The 19827-nt window shown below is 35.9% G+C and overlaps 1 protein-coding gene across 1 annotated transcript in view; it reads right to left on the bottom strand.

Moving 5' to 3' along the window:
- Nucleotides 1-19827, bottom strand: part of USP7 (ubiquitin specific peptidase 7) — a 73487-nt gene that overhangs the window by 14618 nt on the left and 39042 nt on the right. Inside the window, exons 4-19 of the mRNA XM_030481460.2 lie at nt 19285-19423; nt 18486-18574; nt 17690-17798; nt 11612-11742; nt 8802-8856; nt 8218-8298; nt 8030-8120; nt 7181-7263; nt 6104-6213; nt 5080-5236; nt 3824-3968; nt 3096-3226; nt 1872-2006; nt 1591-1692; nt 800-905; nt 431-523 (exon numbers count right to left, since the gene is read on the bottom strand). Coding sequence (XP_030337320.1) covers nt 431-523; nt 800-905; nt 1591-1692; nt 1872-2006; nt 3096-3226; nt 3824-3968; nt 5080-5236; nt 6104-6213; nt 7181-7263; nt 8030-8120; nt 8218-8298; nt 8802-8856; nt 11612-11742; nt 17690-17798; nt 18486-18574; nt 19285-19423 — 1757 coding nt within the window. The remainder of the gene's footprint in view (nt 1-430; nt 524-799; nt 906-1590; nt 1693-1871; nt 2007-3095; nt 3227-3823; nt 3969-5079; nt 5237-6103; nt 6214-7180; nt 7264-8029; nt 8121-8217; nt 8299-8801; nt 8857-11611; nt 11743-17689; nt 17799-18485; nt 18575-19284; nt 19424-19827) is intronic.

Genomic DNA, 19827 nt, shown 5'->3' with positions numbered 1-19827 from the left:
GAAATAACACTGCTCCTTCCCAGAGAAAAATTTTAATCTCTTATGAGCGCGCTAAAATACAAAAATCAGAAAGCATGTACAACTCCACAAAATGAGACATTCCAAATGACAAATAGAAGTATTTTTATACTCAGTGGACATTTGCTGAATTCTTTATGTGGACCCATATGAAAACCAAGGCTCACACTCAATTCAGTCTGAGCAGCTGCTCTCAGGTGATCACAGTGAGAAGTCGTAGAAGAGTTATTTTAAAAGCTACTGCAGGAGCAAATTCCACAAGCAAAAACCCTTGAAATAGACAAAAACCTGGAGAGCAATATTAAAACTAATAAAATTAAAACAAATATTAAAAGAAAACTAAAAAAGATATGCAATCCATTGTCTTTAAAAAATTTCAAATGTAGCCATGAAATTGAATTCTAGTACTCACGTATTTTACAGGATATAGGTGTGTAGATATGTCCACAATAATTCAAACTCCGAGTCTTCGGATCATACATCTTCAGAAACAACATTACATCATCTACAAATCAAGAAACAAGACTTAAAATTAAGTAAGGCTTATTTGGAAAGTGAGGGTTGGGGTATGACCTCAGTATTTTTCTTTGAACAGTAAGAAAGGTATGCCTGATTTATTAATTTGATTAGCATCCTTAAGAATATTCTTAAGTGCTGATTTTTATAAGCCAACTTTACACATATAAATTTTTTTAGTTATTCTAAAAACATGTGAATTTTCTGAGATGTACCCAACATAAAAGTATTTTGTATTTACTCAAGTGTTAGCATATATGCTTACGATCTTTATCAAACTTGGGTAATGTTGCTCCAGTAGCAGCCATTTCTGGATCTACTGTTTCCAAAAATATTGTCCATGGATTTTCATTGTCACTGAGCTCAATCATCTATATAGAAAGATATGGAAGAAGAAAAAAAAGTCTCTGGATAATATAATATATAACCAGATATCTGCATTTTCATTAGATACTTTATGACATTCTATGAGTGGGATATTTATTTTTTTTAGTTGCAATAATGACATGAATTCTATGAAGTTTATTAAGAGAAACGATGACAGAGATAAAAACCCCAAAAAAGTTTCAATGAAGTGCAAATGATAGGTTTTATTTAAAATTGACCTATTTCTTTTGTCATTTAAAAAAATATACCTACAGCTATTTTTATTATGGCAAGAAAATTACTTCTAGAGAAGTAACAGGACAGTGAAACCAATCACTGTTTTCTGTGGTATTTTAACACAATGTTTTACCATTTAAGCAACACATTTCATTAATCCAGAGGATTTTACCCAAATAATGGAGGACTCAAAAAGACACTTCTGTTTGAAATCTGACATAAAAGTAATTATCTTTTTTTTTTTTCTTCATGGAAGATTAATCACAGACCACACTTCTGCCTCCCATCCATGTCAATCCACCGAATCTCAAGTCTTCTCAAACACTAAACTTTACCAGATACAGGTTAAATTAAACCCCTGAAAACTCTGATGTCCCAAATGTAGAGATTCATAGAGGACTAAAAATCATGGGTCATTTATACAAATAATGTCCTCAATCAGTGAATATTTACCGTTTTACTGCCATCTGCTTCATTATCTAACATTGCAGGTCTTTTTGTTCCATTACTTCTAGCTTGCATTGGCCATAATCTGATTTGATCCTGGGGAAATCCCTAAAATAAATAGAAATTGTGACAGGAAACAAACAATGATACTTTTATTAAACCCAAACAATTCTTCTATTTCAAAAGGTCCAAATTATTACTGCTGCCAATACTTGGAGAAGAAAAAGACCACAAAACAATCCTAAGGTAATAAAATACACATAGATATTCAGCTACAGAAAACTTACCATTGTTTGAGAGAGATTTTGAACAAATTCTGTAAGTGTGGAGTTTTTTAATACTTTGAAAACAGTGTATTTTACTTTTTCTTCATCATACATGTCATTGCCTTGGTGACCGCAGAACTGATCCTCTGCCACTATCTGGAAAAATACATTTAAAGGTTACTATTCATGTTAACTTAGCTGCATGATGTAGTAGCTTCTCATGATGCTTTACTATGCAACATCACTGGCTCTCTGTATAGTGGCACACTGCTAACAATATTTATGTTCTCATGAAGAAAATTTGCAAGTATACAGACCCTAATGAATTATTTAAAATTGTGATTGATAGTCAAATCAGTGTAAGTAATTAAAATACAGTAATTCTTACAAATCCCACACAATTAAAACCAGTTGTGCTTAGATCCCAATCTTGAAAACATGTGCTCTAACAATCCTGGCACTTAAAAAAAGCCTACATAATTATTCTTCTCCTGCAATGCAAGGAGGCTGGCCTAAAATGCCTCCTAGATCTCCCACAGCTCCCATGCATTCTTGGTTAACAGAAAGACAAACTGCGCAACTCTGCCAGTCTCTCCACTGAAAACAGCTCTAGCATAACTGCAGTGTAGAACAAGCTAAGCTTCACTGATATATGTACTTAAGAGCACCAGAAAGAAGATGGAAGGAAACATGGAGGCAAATGGAAAATGGGTTCTATTTTCTTGTGCCAGGTGAGCTCTGGAAACAGCCATAAACAGGGTTCCTTAAGGCAATTCATAACAACCTAGTCCATCTGGCTTTTCCAAAAAGGTAATTGCAAACATAAGCACTCTCTCCTTCTGCTTCTACTTGATGAGCTCAGGTTGGCAGTAGTCCAGGCTTGCAGCCTATGGGTAGATACATTCTAATTTTAGAAAATAACTCCTGAAGGAGATAAAAGTGCAGTGGCAGGGAGCCATTTAAAATAACCTGGTCCTCCTCCTTTCACCTGAACTTACTACTTTTACTTGCAATCACATAACTTCTAGAGAAAATAGACATGTCTATAACATACAGTACTGTTTGTTTCATTAGGATTAATTGCACATGTAAATATACTTACAAGCACTAAAATCATAATCTCACTTCAAACACTACTTCTAAACACAAATTAAAAAAATTAAAATCAAGGTTTGTCTTTGGTGGCTGAACATTCTGAATGTTAATGGTAAGGTAGTTGCAACTTGATCTGTTTCAAAAGCTGACCTGCACTTGCATGTAGAGGTGAGCTTCCTGCCTCTCCTTCCTCTTCTGCGCTTCTATCCTTTTCTCTTCTTGTAGCCTTTCTACAAGTTGTTGAGGAATATCATGGTCCGTGACAGGCTGCAAAACTTCACCTACAAAGCAGATTTTGAGACGTCATTTCAAGATTTATATCAAACAGGGTTTTCTTCAGACACACTTGACTTTCCTCTGTCAAAACCAGCTTTTTTCATCTTTTATTTAAACCCATGGTTTGATATCATCATATTTTGGCAAAAGAAGCCTTTTCTATCCCAAGCCAAAATGTAGTACTTCCATGAAGTACCTATCATACACTTCTGAATTAAATATTCATTTCTGAGTTTAAAAAAAAATATTCACTGCCACTCAATTTTTTTTGTTTATATACATATAGGTACATATTTGTAACTAATTTGATTCAGTTCCCATCCCTGAAGGTAGCTCTCTAATTTTTCCATCCTATAAAACAATCAAGGCTGGGCACTTTGCAGATACACAATCTTGCCTTACTGTACTAAGACAAGATGTCTTAGATTAGCACATACTTGCCAAAAGACAGAAAGGCCAGCTGATCCCAAGGAATCTATAAATTCTAACTGCAACAAATGAAGTCCCTTTGTACAGGAAGACTGTCAAGAATTCATAAGTAAAAAATAGCCCTAAATCCCTGTATGTAAAGCTAACTTGGAACACACACAGAGTATACATACTTAATTTGGATTCCCTGATGTAAACCAACATGTAGGCATTCGTACAGTGCCGTACAGATAAGTCATCGTCATGACCTCCATAGTTGTGTTCAATCGCTTCTTCCTTTGTACACCGTGATACAACATCATCGTCAAATTTACACCACTAGAGAGAAAATTTTATATAAATATAATTTTACACACCACACAAAACCACTATCTTGAATGGTAAATGATTTCTATTTCTGACACGTCTCCTTGAAGTAATTAAAACAGCTCTCCAAGCAGCATGAGTTTAAAAAACACCCTAGTTCAGAATAGAATTTGTGCTACCTGCTACTGGTGCTCAGAGTAAGGCAGGCTGTAAATATCAAACCTTTACTGAAATAGTTGAACATTTTACACTGAATATCAAAAGCCCAATAATTATTCAAAAAATTTTATCTTAAAAGTTACTCAAATATCTAACATTTATATATAAATCAGAAAATGGACCTTATTTGTTGTAAAATAATATAAAAAGCAGTGATGCACAAGATATCTAGTAATTGTACATTTAAAGTAATTTACAGCAAATTTTTAATTAAAACAATAAAGCCAATTAAGAATTAAAGACAAACAGTAAGAAATTCACAGCAAAATCTGACTTCTACTTTTACTGTGAACAGTCATATACACACAAACACAGTCAACTTAAGGGAAGAGGCATCTGAGCTATAAACAACAGATACAATTAATTCATCTAAACTTGTAACAGTGGGACATGCAAAGATATTGAACTTCTGAGTCATGGCAACATTTGAAACATTCATATTTGCTTCAGCATGAAGTCAGCCTAAGAAAGAATGCTGGATAAAATTTGATTGCAGCAGAACTTCAACATATACACACACGCACAGCTGAAGGGATTCCTTAGTTAAAAGTGTTTTGCCAAAAACCTGTAATAGCAAAGATGAAGCTGCTCCTCTTAAAAAGGCAACTGATTGCTTTACTGCCTCCAAATGCAGGCTCCTCCCTAAAGAGCAAAAACTAGACAAGTGGGCTGTTGGCTTTTCTTTTTTGTAAATAAGTTTTCCAAATACATTTGAACAGGCACCAAATGAAAGAGTACCAAGCTAAGAACTAAACGGAGAAGTCAACCCTCTGTGTGACGAGGTGAGTGTGCCAGCACACTCTCCTGTTAGGGAACAAATATTCAAAGAACGAAGATTTGCCCATTACAAAAACTGCAAGTATTTGCAAAGCACAAATATATTCCGGTGCTTTTCAATACTCACTTTGCCATCCCCCTTTGGATTTAAGTAAACAACGTAATGTCCACCATGGTTATCTCCACTGTGTACCAGAACTGCATGAAGAATGTAATTTGCAGGATCCTTAGGATCTGTTTTTTGCAAAAATTCATCTAGTGGCAACTGTTCAGGAAACTCAAACCTAGTTTTGAAAAGAATTAAGACAGTTATGTTCATAGTTAAGACAGATACATGCTATTATGCAGGACACCAGTACTTCTCCTAAAGCATGTTACAAAACCTGAACAAGTTACTGCTACAATGCCATTTCTATCCAGGATATACTGCTTGCAGATTTTATACTGGTTTAATATGGAATAACCTTCATAAGCACCTCTGAAAAAGCATGCCCTCAGTTACAAGGGTAAGAGCACTTGAACTGAAATAGCACTGGTTTAGATTCACTGTGTCAAAGAAACAAGCTCAGAATCTGTTATTTTCTACTACATAAATACAGCTTTTCTAGCACAGGTAACACGGGACTGGAACATTATTTTGAGACATCTTTCAGCTGCTGCAGTCAACCTTTCTTGGTGAGACCGAAATTGATGCAATACAGATTTAGTTTACAAGCAACAATGCACCTCCTTGAGAAATTATTAGCCTCTACTTAGAGCGAGTGGGCATGGAAATAAAATGGGAAAAACACAGGACTACTTATTCATCCTATTTACCCTTGTGACAGCCTATGGGAATGTAGCAACTTCGCAGACGTGCCACAAAGAATGTTCCACAAAGTGTTAAAAGATGCATTCACTTGATTCATATTCAAAACAACAGCTACAAATAACTGTTAAAGTATTGAATTTGTTATTCAGAACCTGAACATACAATCAGTGCAGTTTCTGAGGATCTCCACCACATGTGACTGCACACACCTTCCTTGGAGTTGAAGCCAAAATAGGATTTTGGCAAAGTTTTTTGGTAAAATACATTCACAGGTCCAAATGCTACAATAAACACCAACCCCCCCCACCCAAAGCACCACAAACACACCACCAAAAGTTACCTGTCATTTATCTTGATGTTTTGGTCAGTCTGAGGATCATACATAAATCTCATGAGCTGTAGGTGTAATACTGGTGGCAATGTTAGGAACTTCACACCTTTCTCTGCCTCCTAGACATTTTAAAGGAAACAGATGTTTGAAATTGCAACATCTTTAGCAACTCTCAATACTTGTTTGCTACAGACATTCTTCTTGTGGGCTTTTATTTTATAGGCTTGACAGCACAATGTGCACCAAAGAATGGTTCAAACCTTGGGGGGAAGTTAACTATCGTAACACTGCACCAACCTTCCCAAGAGCTATTCCAGTAACACTTAGAACTCATTTAAATTTAGGCCATTCATACAAGTATATGTGAACGCCTCACTGCAATAAGGGCAAATTATCTGTATAAATAAAATTAAAAGAGAATAAAAAGGCAAAAACTTTATTCTGATCGATTAAAAATTTCACATTCATTGTATTCTGCAAACAAGTATTTGGCTACCATGCTGTACCTTCCTAAGAACAGCTGAAGAATACATAACTACATTACTGACAAAACCTGGTATATGGGAGCTGTGGAAATAAGCTTTAGTAAAACACATTTTTATAAGGGACTTCAGCTTCCTGCAGTGGGTGCAGCAAAATACAGCTGAAAAGCTCAGAAATACATGCACACACATAAATGTGTAACATTCCAGGGGTTCATTTGGTGTTCTTGTTGAGGATACAAAAATGACCCCTCTAACATTATGAGATATGCCACTATTTTACAAGATACATAGAAGAACAGACTTCTCTTAGAGGAAGAACTTCTCAGTCCTGAGATCAGCAGAGAAGTTCAGCATTCCAGTCACTACGACACAGGTATAAGCATAAAACTCACTGCTAATTACATTGTTTTAAGATCAGAGCTCCATTTTAAGAAATCTTACAGACATTGAGAGGAGCTACATAAAAGGTTGTCTAAGGAGAAACATCATCAAAATCAGTTGATACAACCTAGAATGGGTTTTGCAACATTTTTGGCTACCATAGCTTTCTTACTCTATCAAGGACAGAGAAATAAAACTTAAAAACAACTTAGACGAATACCTGCAAGCCATGTTCTCCTGCATCATACTTGTTATCACCATCCAACTGTTCCACTGCAACGTAGTCAATGAAGGACTCAAAAACTAAAAGAAAATAAGATGAGGGAATTGTAGCGAATGAGGAAGAAAAATGTAAGTGTACTCTAGCCTGAGGGCTTAACAATGTATTAATCAAATAACATTAAAACATGAGTTCATGTTTGAATATTTCTGTCTTTACTGAAATTAAAAAATGTATATCGCTTAATAATGTCACAAAATGCACCAAACTGTAGGAGCTGTTACTGCAAATGAGAATATCAACAGATTTTTAAATCACATAGTTACAGCTGTCTGCCAAATCTCCCGTTCTCACTTTGTAACTGCTAAGTATCAAGGCTAGATGAATCCATTTGCTAGACTCTTACTTAGCCTTTTTCGTGTCTTGTTTGCCAAGTACTTGGTAAAGTGATGATAGGGATCACTGTTATGTTGCTCCAACTAGTTCATTCTTTTTATTTGCTTATTGGTCAGGTCTAAAGGAGAATCTATTTCCTCCAAGTTCAACTTCATATATAAATTATAACCTATTGTGACACTACTGTTACCACCATGGCACAGTAAGCACCAGCAAAACTAAAATTCATAGTTTTATGAAAGCAAATCAGTGAGAGAATTAGAGAGGAAGAGAAATGGGAGAAGGGAAAAAAGGTAACATAAGCAAAAAACATCTTCTGCAGAAAATTTTTTCAATGAGGTGTCTTAAAACAAGGATATTTCAAAGTGCTGAGCACCAGGAAACCCATCTGAAATCAACAGGCACTAAAAATGTCCAACACATTGAAGTATTTGATTGGTGCATATCACTTACTATTTTTCTTTCCCTTTATACTTAGCTGGATGTCATAATAATCTTCTATTCGTTCAGATCGATAGTCTACGTGTTTGCACTGGATGTAAGACTGTAAATAAGAAGAGAAACATATAGTTTCAATGTATACAAGTAACAGCTAATTTAAATTATTTAAATAAAAAACCCCTAAAGGATTAAATACATACCACCATCTTCCCTCTGAACAATTTAGGAATAGTGCCTTCTACACATGTGCCTTTCATTTTATTTTCCACGTTGTCAAGCAGCTGAAAGAAAAATTAGTTTTTACATAGGATAAACTTGCAGGCTTTGGTGACTACTCCACTGATTAAGTCACTTGCATAAAAATGAAATATTAGTCTACTCTTACTGGCATCTCCTTTACAGTCCTTTAAATCCTTGTCTTCCCCCTAAAAACTGCACTGCTACATTCCTTTGAGTCTGGAAAAACTCACAAATGTAACGATGTATTTGCATCTTCAAAACTACATTTCTCTCCATGGCTACACAAGGATCATGAGCATACAATCCTTTTATTTTCAGCCTTCTCTATCCTTTATAAATTCCTCACCCACAAAAGGCCACAATGAATCCCATTCTTAAAAAAGAGAAATAAACCAAGGCAAAACCTCTGTGTCTTGGAGACGTAGCTTAAATTAATCAGTACATGCCAGTACTACTAGGATTGTTACTAAGTTATATTATGTATACACAATATCAAGAGACAAATTTATGCATCACAGTTTAGTAAGAAATAGTAAAAACATACCACTCGACATAATTCCTGGACATCGTGTTGCATGAAGCTGTCTAAAGTTTCCCACCTTTGCAAGGCAAATTAATACACATTATTATGCAGAAAACTTACAGCTCAAAAGACTTTTCTGTGATTTCTTTGCAGATCAAGAATTTAATACTTAGCAAGATGTAAAGACTCTGAGATTTACTACTGGCTGATGCACAGGTTTTTTTAGTCCTGTAGCAGTTACTCAGCAGACAGAAGAGGCAGTGAACTTGTGGGACATTCTGGCAGCCGGTCATGCCCACGTGCCTTCCCTCTCTGTGGATCTGGGGACAGGCACTGGGAAGGCAGCCGCACCCAGCCAAAGAGGCCAGGGGCAGGCTGCTGCTAGCAGAATTCTTCCAGTCCACAACCTAGTCCCAGTTCATGTCAAAAACCTCTGAAGAAAAGGCTGTCAGAATAGATTCCGCAGCAGCTTGCTTCTAGCTGCCTCTCTTCTGAGGGCCCTTCAGGTGCAGTCAAGTAGCGTTCAGGGATTATTGCAGCACATGAAAAGAAGTAAATGGATTTATAGGAAATACTGTCTCCTTTGTGCTCATCTAAACAGTTAATCCTGAATGCACAGTGCCTTCAAGGATCCAAGAAGGCATCCAGCTTCCTGAACTGTCTGTGTGCAAACACAGTCATGTGAAAGGAGGGGTGAGAGCAACAGCCTGGCACACTGCAACGAGGATATTCAGCACTACTGCCTTGAATAAAAAAAAAGCAGCATAAAGTGGTTTTAGTTTCCACATGAAATACTTTATTCTATGAACTCTTTAACCTAAACTCAAGAATGCTTTTTAAGTCTCTGACAACTGATTTTCAAGTCATCATTCCTAGCCATATGAGATAACCTATGTTTACTGTAGGCTCCAGCTTTAGCATGAAGTTCAACCCCAGCCCTTGAAGCCACAATCACAGGGGTGATCAGGAGCAATACCAACTTCACCTTCCCCTCTCACCTTCTTCTCACTGACTCACTGCCACTGTCACAGGGCAGCATACTACTCCCAAAAGTGTGCCAAAACAACTGTGTAGTGGCCCACACTTAAACAAGCTGAAGGGACCTGCTGGATAATTAAGAATGAAGAATGGAAAATAATCTCCTGACTCCCTAGGCTTTAAATACTAGCCAGCTTAAAGGTTACATATTAGTATTAGGATAAAATGGGGTTCCTTCAGACAATGGATTTGCTTTCTACTGAAAGCAGCCAAACTTACTTAGAAACTCTCAATGCCCAGCATGTAGGTAGATCTCACAAGTTCAGAAACCCCTCTCTGATTCGATATGGGACGAAAGACCAAATCTTCAAGCATAATCTAAACTTCCTTCCCAAGAATGAAGGCAGGCATGAATACACTTTTAAAACCTTGCTCTCAGATACAAAATTAAGCATCTGCAACACCCTTGGAAAAAGTCTTTTCATGCTACTAAAGATGACACAGTTGGGATCTTAAGATGAAATATTTACAGTATCAGCAAGTCCTTCCAGTGTAACATGACAGCAAAAATAAACTAAATATACAGTGTGCTAGTAGGAAGAGGGTATGACCAGATAAACATACAACACTGAGGTGGTTGAGGTGGTCTCATTTTAAAATTCTCCAAAAGGTGAAAAGTAAAGGTTACAAAGACGCAAGGTTACAAAGAGTCTTATCAGGATAGAGCACTACTATAAGCTTTAGCAGAAGATGCACGATGGGCACTATATGAAAAAGACAATACAAACTTCCTAACTTGTTTTTAAATAAAAAATGCTTGTCAATATTAATACAAAAGTCTACAAATACAGTGCAAAGTAATGAAAATATCATCTTTTTGAACAGTTTTTGATAAAATCCTACTCCCTGCTTACAAGACATGCAAAAAGAAGGTTTGTAGAGGTTATGCTAACATTAAACTTCTGTTCTAACTTGTGTTCAGCTTAAACATCAAGCTAGTAAAGAAAGAAAAGTCAACATTCTCAATGCAGCTATATTGTGTAATTCTAGAATTTCATGTCTAGATGCTCCAGATTTAAAAATACACCCTGTAATTTTAAAATTACACCATCTCACAAGAAGTACCACCAGACTGGAAAAAAATACCAGTCAGTGAACTGGATACTACCCAAAAATGAAAATGTAATTCAAGCCCTTTTTGTAGTTGTTTTATGGAGGAAAAGAGGGTGTTAGAATGAGGAAAATGTGAAGAATTACTTTTGTGTGTGTGCTCAAACACCTTTACTTCATGCAACAGGTACTCCTCTTAAGCTTTAAATCACAAAGCAGAATACAGCGCTAAATGCTTCTAAACTGTGCGTAGGAAAAAATACATGCATCTTGGATGTGCTATAAGAAAATGTTACAACAGTCATCAATGCAGAACAATAGAGAAACACAAATTCCTGCCATTTCTCTAAATTTAAAATGGATTTAAATTATAAAACCCCCAAACAACAATACATGAACTACAATGGTTCAAAAACGTATTTTGTCCTGAATTTTATGTAAGTCAAATGTGTAATGCAACTTTCAGGTAAGAGGTAAATTATAACCCTGCTACTACCAGCTATGTTCATGTACCTCTCCCCTTCCCTCCAAAAAAATTCTGACCTTTGGATCACCTGTCTTTGCTACTAACTATAAATACAAACCTATTTAAATAAACTAAGGAAAGTTAGCCATTAACATAAACATATTAACACTTCCCTGAACCTCTCTAAAACCAGCCTGATTTAAATAAAACCCTTTAAAAGAAAAGCTTCATGAAGTCTGTAATAGCCCAATAAATAGTCCAAATTTCTGCAACTTACCCAAAAGATTTTGTTAACTTTTTCGTTCCAACTGGTTTGTCACTATGTTGCAGCTCATAAAACACTCTTTGCAATGCTAAAGGAACACTTTTGGATGAATCATCTCCTTCTGTGGGCATCATGTACACAGCCTGAAAAAGCATTTAGTTCCATTAGTACCTAAGGAAAAGTTTAATGCTCATACTGTTTAATGCATTCTTTCTTCTTCAGTGACTTCCTTCATATCACTTCATTTAATCATTGCTCCAAGAGACTCTACAAAAAATCTCATCCTGTAGTGTAAAAATATTAATTGTCTGGAAGGACTCTTCTTAGCACGCAGTGGTTGGAAAGATGTGAAGAACAGATTCCATTCATGGTTATTTTCTCTAACTAGTTCTCTTATTCCACCCTAGAAAAGTAAATGCACTAAAGTATTCAACACCTTCAAACAACATATCACTCCTGGCGTCTCCACACAATCATCACAGTAGAAACCAGATATACAGCTCAATACTACAGGCTTTTGAAAACAGCCAAGCTACAGCACAAAGCTGAGGCTATCTGTGAATACTGTCACCTATAGTGCATGTGGGGAAAAAAACAAAGAAAAACACATGAAACAATAAAGGGCAGCAAGCAAATGAAAACAGAAATGATCCACATAGAGGAGAAGGATGTCAGAGGAAGCTTTTGAGATTCCCCCATACATTCACTTCTACTTAACGTCATCGCTGTCCAGCAAATAAACAGCTTAACAATTCACTTCTCTGATCTGGGAGGGATTGAGAACAAAGAAATTACACAAATAGACCCAACAGGGATTAGGAGAGTTCAATAGGCACTGAAATGAGATTTACTTTCAAAAAGTGTACACCAATATATCTAGGGAAAAGCAACAGCAAAGAAAAGGTATTTACAGGGAGATGCTCATTTTGAAAGCATAAGTGTAAAAAGGAAACGGACAACTCTGGAAGGAGATTAGGTACAACACATGAAAAAATAAGGACTCCAATATTAAGTAGTATATGAGAAAATAACATGTTGAGCAACAGAAAAATTGCCACCTGAGTTTTTTGCCTGTGAAGTACCAGGGAACGATACATTTCTACAAGTGAAGCTCTTAACTGGATCTCAGTAATTCTCATTCTGCTTCTGCACCAGCCTAGATTTCAGAGGTGTCCAGCACCTCTAACTTATCCTGCACTTCATCCAGTACATAGCTGAATTGTTGGGGAAACACATTCATTGTCATATGAAAGCTCTGTACAGAGGTGATGGTAACCAGATGAGACAGTCATCAGATAAAGACAAAGCTGATGCAAAAAGAACACAAGGGAGTGACAAAAAAGAAAGAAAGAAAGAGAAAAGGCAAAGAAAGTTGTTGAGAAGTTGGCAGGCCAGTTTCCTATTCCAGTTCTGAATATCCACAAAAATGTTCAAAAGTACAGCAACATAAATACTTGGAATAATATAAAATATCAGCAGAATAGTTACAGTAATAAGTAAAAATAATTTTACTAAAATATCAAAAGGTTTCATAAAGAAATAAAATCCCTTATACTCAAACAGAAAAACACTGGTTAATTATGCAACTGTTAAGCAATACGATAGTTCACAAGACTTTCATCTTTTGAATTTTATATGTAACTCCCAAAATTTAACAGAGATGATCTAAAACAGAATCATGACTGAACACTAGTAACTTCCAAATTTTATGTTTCTACTTATTTGCAAGTACTTATGTACATAGCTGAATTAGCTGAAAGTTATCATCAGCTTTTGTTGAAGGACAGCCAACCTTACCTCCTTAGGGTAATATTAAGAACAACAGCCCAGTCCACCTTTATGGCAACAAAAAAGGCTTCTTTTGCTCTGTTTTAATTTTGATAGTCGCTTGAACTGCTTTTTGAAATCTCATAAATTGAAGTAAATAGCATCTTCAATTTTATCGCCAGCAACAAGCTGAACTGTTGAACTTCATGGCATCATTTTTGCCAACCCATCTAGCTAACTATCTGCCTAGTCTGGAAAAATTAAGAGAAAAACAAATGGTATTTTTTTTATGTAGTTGCATCAGCAACTTTTTTGATGAGCCAAGCACTGCTGTAAGAGTTTTGAGTTTGTAGCGGTTCAGTCTGGAAGAGAACTCCATAGGTTCTGAACTCTGTTCCTGCCCATAGAGGTGCCAAGTTCAAAGCTGGGTCCAGTTGCTCAGGGTCATATCCAATTCAGCTTTGACCATCTCAAGGAATGGAGATCCCACAACCTCTCCACACAGCCTATTGTAAATTTTGGCCACCCTGGTTATGAAAATTACCTTCCTAAGATCAGAACGTAAAACTAATAAAGAAAATTCTTTTCAATTGCTTCTCTGTTTTTATCATCCAAATGCAGAGTTACAGTTAACCATGCTGATCTGGGCAAACTCCAATACAAATATGAATAGCTAAAATGATACCTTTGATTTTACAACCAAAAGTTATTTTTTTGCTTTAAAATATGAACATCAAGTTGGCATCTTGCAGAGTTAATTTAACCTCTTGCTGGCCTTGGTTTATGAGTTGGTCTTTACTGGCTAAAGGTAGATACAGGAACTAGCTGAATGACCAAGCCTCAAATCTTCCAAATCTCTATTATCAGCCTCTATTAATTGTTTTTGACATCTTAAAATGCTTTTTAAACCCCAAATATATAGTAAGTTACTTGCTATGTTTAAATGAATAAAAGATACAAAAGTCACATAATGAAAAAATACAGACAGTACTGGTGCATTCTCATAATATAAATATTAAAATGCTAAATATTCTTCGTAACAATCCAAGATGACACTACAGCAGGCTCAAAGTCAACCTACTTGTTGACTCTTTTATCACAAAGGTCTAAATGCAAGTTCAAATTACCTTGATAGTTAATCAAAATTAGATCCTTTGTATTTAGTTCTTACTTGTTTTCTTCATACACCATCTGGACAATTAATTCCTTTCCTGTATCTCTCAAGAAATATTAAAGTAATAATTTACAATTTACTTATAATTACTACCTTCCAGCTACCATTGAATGAAAACACCAGTTTTATTTCTTCTGAAATTCTAAACATGTTACTACAAAATAAACATTTAACACATAGCCCTTCTTTGGTTCTTCATTCTATTTGTGTAGATAAACACTATCAAAGCCTGTTTCTCAAAGCTCAAGTGTTTCTCCAATCTAAACCAAATACTTTTCAAATACAATGCTCTACAAACTTTTGCTTTTATGCCTTACCCTCCCAAACTCTGAAAGCTTGACCTCAAGAACAAGGAGAGAGGATTGTGATCTATTTGAAAAAAGCAGAATGTCTAATTTAACACCTGAGAAGTTCCCTCAGGAAACAAACACAAAAGAGTGACAAGGACATGTACAGACAATGGCTATAAGCAAAAGGCACAGAGATAGGAGAAAAATTCTAGATATTTACATGGTAAAAGAATGCTACAGGTAAGCTTGAACACACTCGTTACAGTCAAGATGACTACTTGAAGAAGGGAAGAAAATACTACATATGAAATTCCAATGTAAGGTAAAATATACTGGACAACTTGAGAAGAGCCACACCAGGGAGAAATGTACTGGACCAATATTTGTGATTTTAGTAGAGTTATCCAAACATTCTGCAATGTTCTCATGAACTGTAGAGAATTTTTCAAAGAAACAGCAAAGAGTTTTAAGATGGACTGGAAGCAGCCACATGTACTGACTGGAGGCATCACTGACAGACATGGCAAGGCTCACGTAATCATGGTCCAACATCAAATCGGGACCAATTTGGGAAGTTACCACTGTTCCTTGCCTAGGCGTACATTTAAGCATGCATATATCAGTTACAGGCAGACAAATAAAGATAGTCTCTGAAGAGACATTTCTTTTGCTTTATTCCCTACCACTGAAGCCACCTGGTGGCTAACAAAGGCAGGGTCTCATTCCAAATACCTAAGAACCTCTGATCTGTTGTCTGGAAACAGCAAGGAATGAAGGACCTCTCCATCCATCCTCACCTATGCCTCACCAGAGGCTGACTTTCCATAGGTTATGTGCTTGCCTCTGCTTTTTTTCATTGCTTTTCCAGATCTACTCCTGACAGCAACTTCTCTGTTAACAAAGCTCTAAATAACAGCAATAGAAATCATTATTTCTTCTAAATCAGGAGGATTAACAGAAATAATGGAATTGGTGATAAGCAAGCTGAATATACTACGCATTTTCTTTTTTCTTTCCTGTTTTAAGAGGAACAACTTTGCTCAAAGTGAAAACAAAAATGTAGAAATTCATTTTCTCAGACAAGATAACTACTGATTCTTCCTTAACTGTAATAATGGCAAACAAGAAGTAAAACTGCCTAAAACTACCACTAGTCTATTCTGTTTGTGGGGGATCCAAAAACCTGAAGAATGAGCAAAGAATTAGGCATTTCAGCTGATGTCCAGTAACATTTTCATAAAGGAAGCTGCAGTTACCAGCTAGTAAACCAAGCTTTCTCATATGGTCGCTATTCAGATATTAACACTCCCTAGAAGCTGATATTTATTTGGGGGCTGGAGGAGAAGTGCAGGGAAATGCCTGAAAAGATTAGTTCAGTTGAAACAAATCTGTATCACAAAAAGAATTTCTTCTTCACAGAACAAGATTATTTCATGGTTCATATTGATTTACTGACTACAAGACAGTCTTGAAAGGAACTACTCAATTGGATTAGATGTAGCTATCATAAAAACACATTTTTCTTTCAAGAGCCAAGTGAAGTTGTCCAAAAACATAAAATGCACAAACATGAGTGCTGAACAAAAGGACCGGGCATTATAATGAATGATAAGCTGCATTAGTACATTATAGCTCTCGCAAGGAAGAAACAGGTGCATCACGTGAAACAAGTCAAGTATTTATTCCTTGTGCATGGCATTGGTAAGATCTCAGTTACAGCCTACTGGAGCTTGATGTGCTATTTTTTGCAAGGCTTCAGAGGAAGCAGCACACTGCAAAAGAGAAAAAAGAAATCCCAACTGGGACACTTACAGGCCACAGTGATATAAATAATGGTAAGATGATTCAAAATCTAAGACAGTGGAAAGTAGGTACATTAAAAAGGGAAATTTTGGAGAAAAGAAAGTGAAATGGAAATGTAATAATTAGTATACACAGAAGAAAGTGTAAGTCAGAACAGCTCATTTTCACTGAGAGAGATACAATAAGAGCAGGAATGTGCAGAAGGAATGTGCAGAAGGTGATCCTGTGAATCAGAATCAATAGGACACTTCAATATGAACTAAATGGTGCACAGTTACATTTTTCCCCAAGTATATCCCCTCTTCCAGATAGTCACCTCCAGTATCAAGTCATCGTTTATGTTTTTACCCTATTAAGGCTACTGTACTATTCTAAACCAATACATCAGCTAGAATATTTCATCCTGGGTTTGAATGAGATACTCATTAAGCTGATATTTAAAGAAGTTTTTCCAGCAAAGAAATAACAGTAGATAAAATATACATGAATGAAGCAAATACAAAATTATGTTTACTAAAATTATAAGGCTTTCCATAACTAGAGATGCTAAGCATAACAACAGGAAATTCAATTGCATAATACAAATTAAAGTGCCAAAAAAACAACTACAAAGGTTGTACATGTTTATCTTTTCTACACACTGTTCAAGTGCTGAGAAGTCATAATTGACTTCTCTATTTTAACTATTTCAAGAAAGAGAAATTACTTCCATATCTGATCTGCACGATGTAGTCATCCTTCCCCACCCCCCAGCAATTCATAGCAACATTAACCCATTAATACAGTTTAAGAAACACTCCTTAAAGTCAGATCTTCACCAGGTACTCTGTTTGCTTTCACAAAAACCAAAAGTTTATGTTCAATAAACTGTAAAAGGAAGAAAAGGAGCTTCCTGCACTCAGCCTTAAGTAAAACACGCATCACCATTTAAGTCACAACTTCTCCAAAAGGATGAAGGAGGCAAAAGGAACATACAGTTCTGTTTTGAAGCATTTATAAACATAACATACCGTATATTTCAATTAGCAACCTCATTTTCTTTCGCATATTAATTACCTTTCGTAGCTGATTTGTGAAAAATAAAGTCTGTAACAAACTGTTCATGTAACAAGTTGCTCCCTGGTTCTTTAAGCCAACATATCCTGTGTGCTTCTTTGAATCCCACCTAGAAAATAGTTAGTTGTTAAAACAAGATAGTTCTTTATTAACAAAGAGTACTTGTTCTAAGGTAGTACTGCTGGTAGGTATCAACTACTCTTCACTATTACTTCAGGTTCCAATTAACTACACTTCACTCCTGCTTGCCAGTAACAACAGTCTTTGCAAATCAAATGCTTTGCAATTTTGTTAGGTTTTCTTTTTAGAGATGTTCTATATGGTAGAAAAAAAAGTATTATTAAAGTGTACTGAAACCCAGAGCTGTACTTTCAATGGCAAGTCTGCATTTCAGTACAACTACTGCTTACAAGTGGCACTAAGTAGAACGACTCAGATGAAGCAGTTTTAAAGCAACTGTAAAGCAAGACAAGTTGGACAGCAGAGCCACCCATGTCTGAAACTCTTACCAGCTCTAAGATCAGAAATGTTGAGGCTAGATTTGGAGATGTTAAATTACAAATCAATTCATAGAGAAGTTCCACAACAGTATGCTGACTAATGCAAGTTGAAGTTAACCTATGCAAAAATCTCTGTGTGACTAATGAAAAATACTGCCATGTGAGAATTCATCAATTAAAGGAGATAAAGTGAGAATGTCTAATGAGAGCTACAAATGTTAATAACACAAAATACTTGAACAATCTTGAGCAACATAAAAATATTAGATTTAAGAATTTTAAACAAAGATACTTACGCCACTCCATGTGGAGCATCTGCTTGAACATAGACTTCAAAAGTAACTTTGTCCTCTTCTATAAAGCCTTTTTCAGGATCAGTGACTTCCTGTAAAACAGGAATGACACACAAACATGAACACTGGAACTTGCAACTTGACTGTAGTGAAGCATCCAGTTAGACATCGCTTTCTAATGTCCAGGCCTGAGCTATCAGTTATAATAAAATGAAGAACAAAAACTGAAGGACAACAACAAAACTGTTCTTCAGCTCAATATACTTTAATTCTTTTTTTTCATGTCTCAGTTCAGGAAACTTGTTCTTGACTTTTAATATTCTGCAGTACTATTTCAATTTTCTGTGGACAGTAAGAGTCAGTAATCAAAGGCTCTGCTGCTTCTCATCAGTATTTCAGACAGATGAAAATGCTTAATAAGCTGTCTCAATTCAAGATAAGCCTTATAGTATTTATTACTAGGGCATTAAATATCTGTACACATACACAAAAAATACATGGAAATGGAAGAAAATCTATGCTGCTTCAGAATGACATCAACTATCACAGTGAAAACAAAAAACAAGCATTGAGGTATGCAGAAAATAGCAAATGAGGGAATATTTAAATCACAACATAAGTAAAAGCCATCTACAAAAACTAAGTACAGGAACTTGTGAAAAACTGAAAAAGAATCTACAGCAATGACAGAAAAAACAACAGGTTGGAGAAAATCCTTTTCTATAGGTATCTCAGTACCCACAAGTGCAAGTTCAAAACTGCTCCTATCTAGCAACAGATTAATACATGTCCAATTACTTACACTCCAGGCCATGAAGTTGGAAAAGCCCCAGTCATTTTCCTTATGAAAAAACAAGTGACTAATACGACGACTGAATGATTTTTCATCATCCTTGTAGTTTATTATCTTGAGAACTGCTTGTGCATGACAAGACCATGACCTATAAATACAGAAGAAACATATGAAACTCAGAACCAAGCTTTTTATAGTCACTGAATATTTTTTTTTTTTTTTTAGGGATTTATAGTACATTATTTTCACATATAGAATATTATTTTTCCCCCCCCTTATCAGAAGTTAAGATTTGGTTAACTGTTATTGAGGACATGAATCCCTGGGGCTTTCTGGAGGCACACTATGAATGTGCAGCCAGAATGGAGATTTTCTGAGGGCAACAATGTTACGAAAGTACTGTCAGGCAACTGCAGGTAACAGTGATTTAACCTAAGAGCTCTCTGAGGTGAGCTAATTCTGATCTACTTCAATACAGATGTATAGGCCTTCTCAGCAGTAGTCACCAAGTAGTCTTGGTGTCTGTCCACAGAGCGTGGTTAACTCAGCCTT

Source organism: Strigops habroptila, chromosome 4 (assembly GCF_004027225.2).
Source record: "Strigops habroptila isolate Jane chromosome 4, bStrHab1.2.pri, whole genome shotgun sequence".
NCBI classification, from domain to species: Eukaryota; Metazoa; Chordata; class Aves; order Psittaciformes; family Psittacidae; genus Strigops; species Strigops habroptila.
This window is presented reverse-complemented; position numbering and strand designations above follow the sequence as displayed.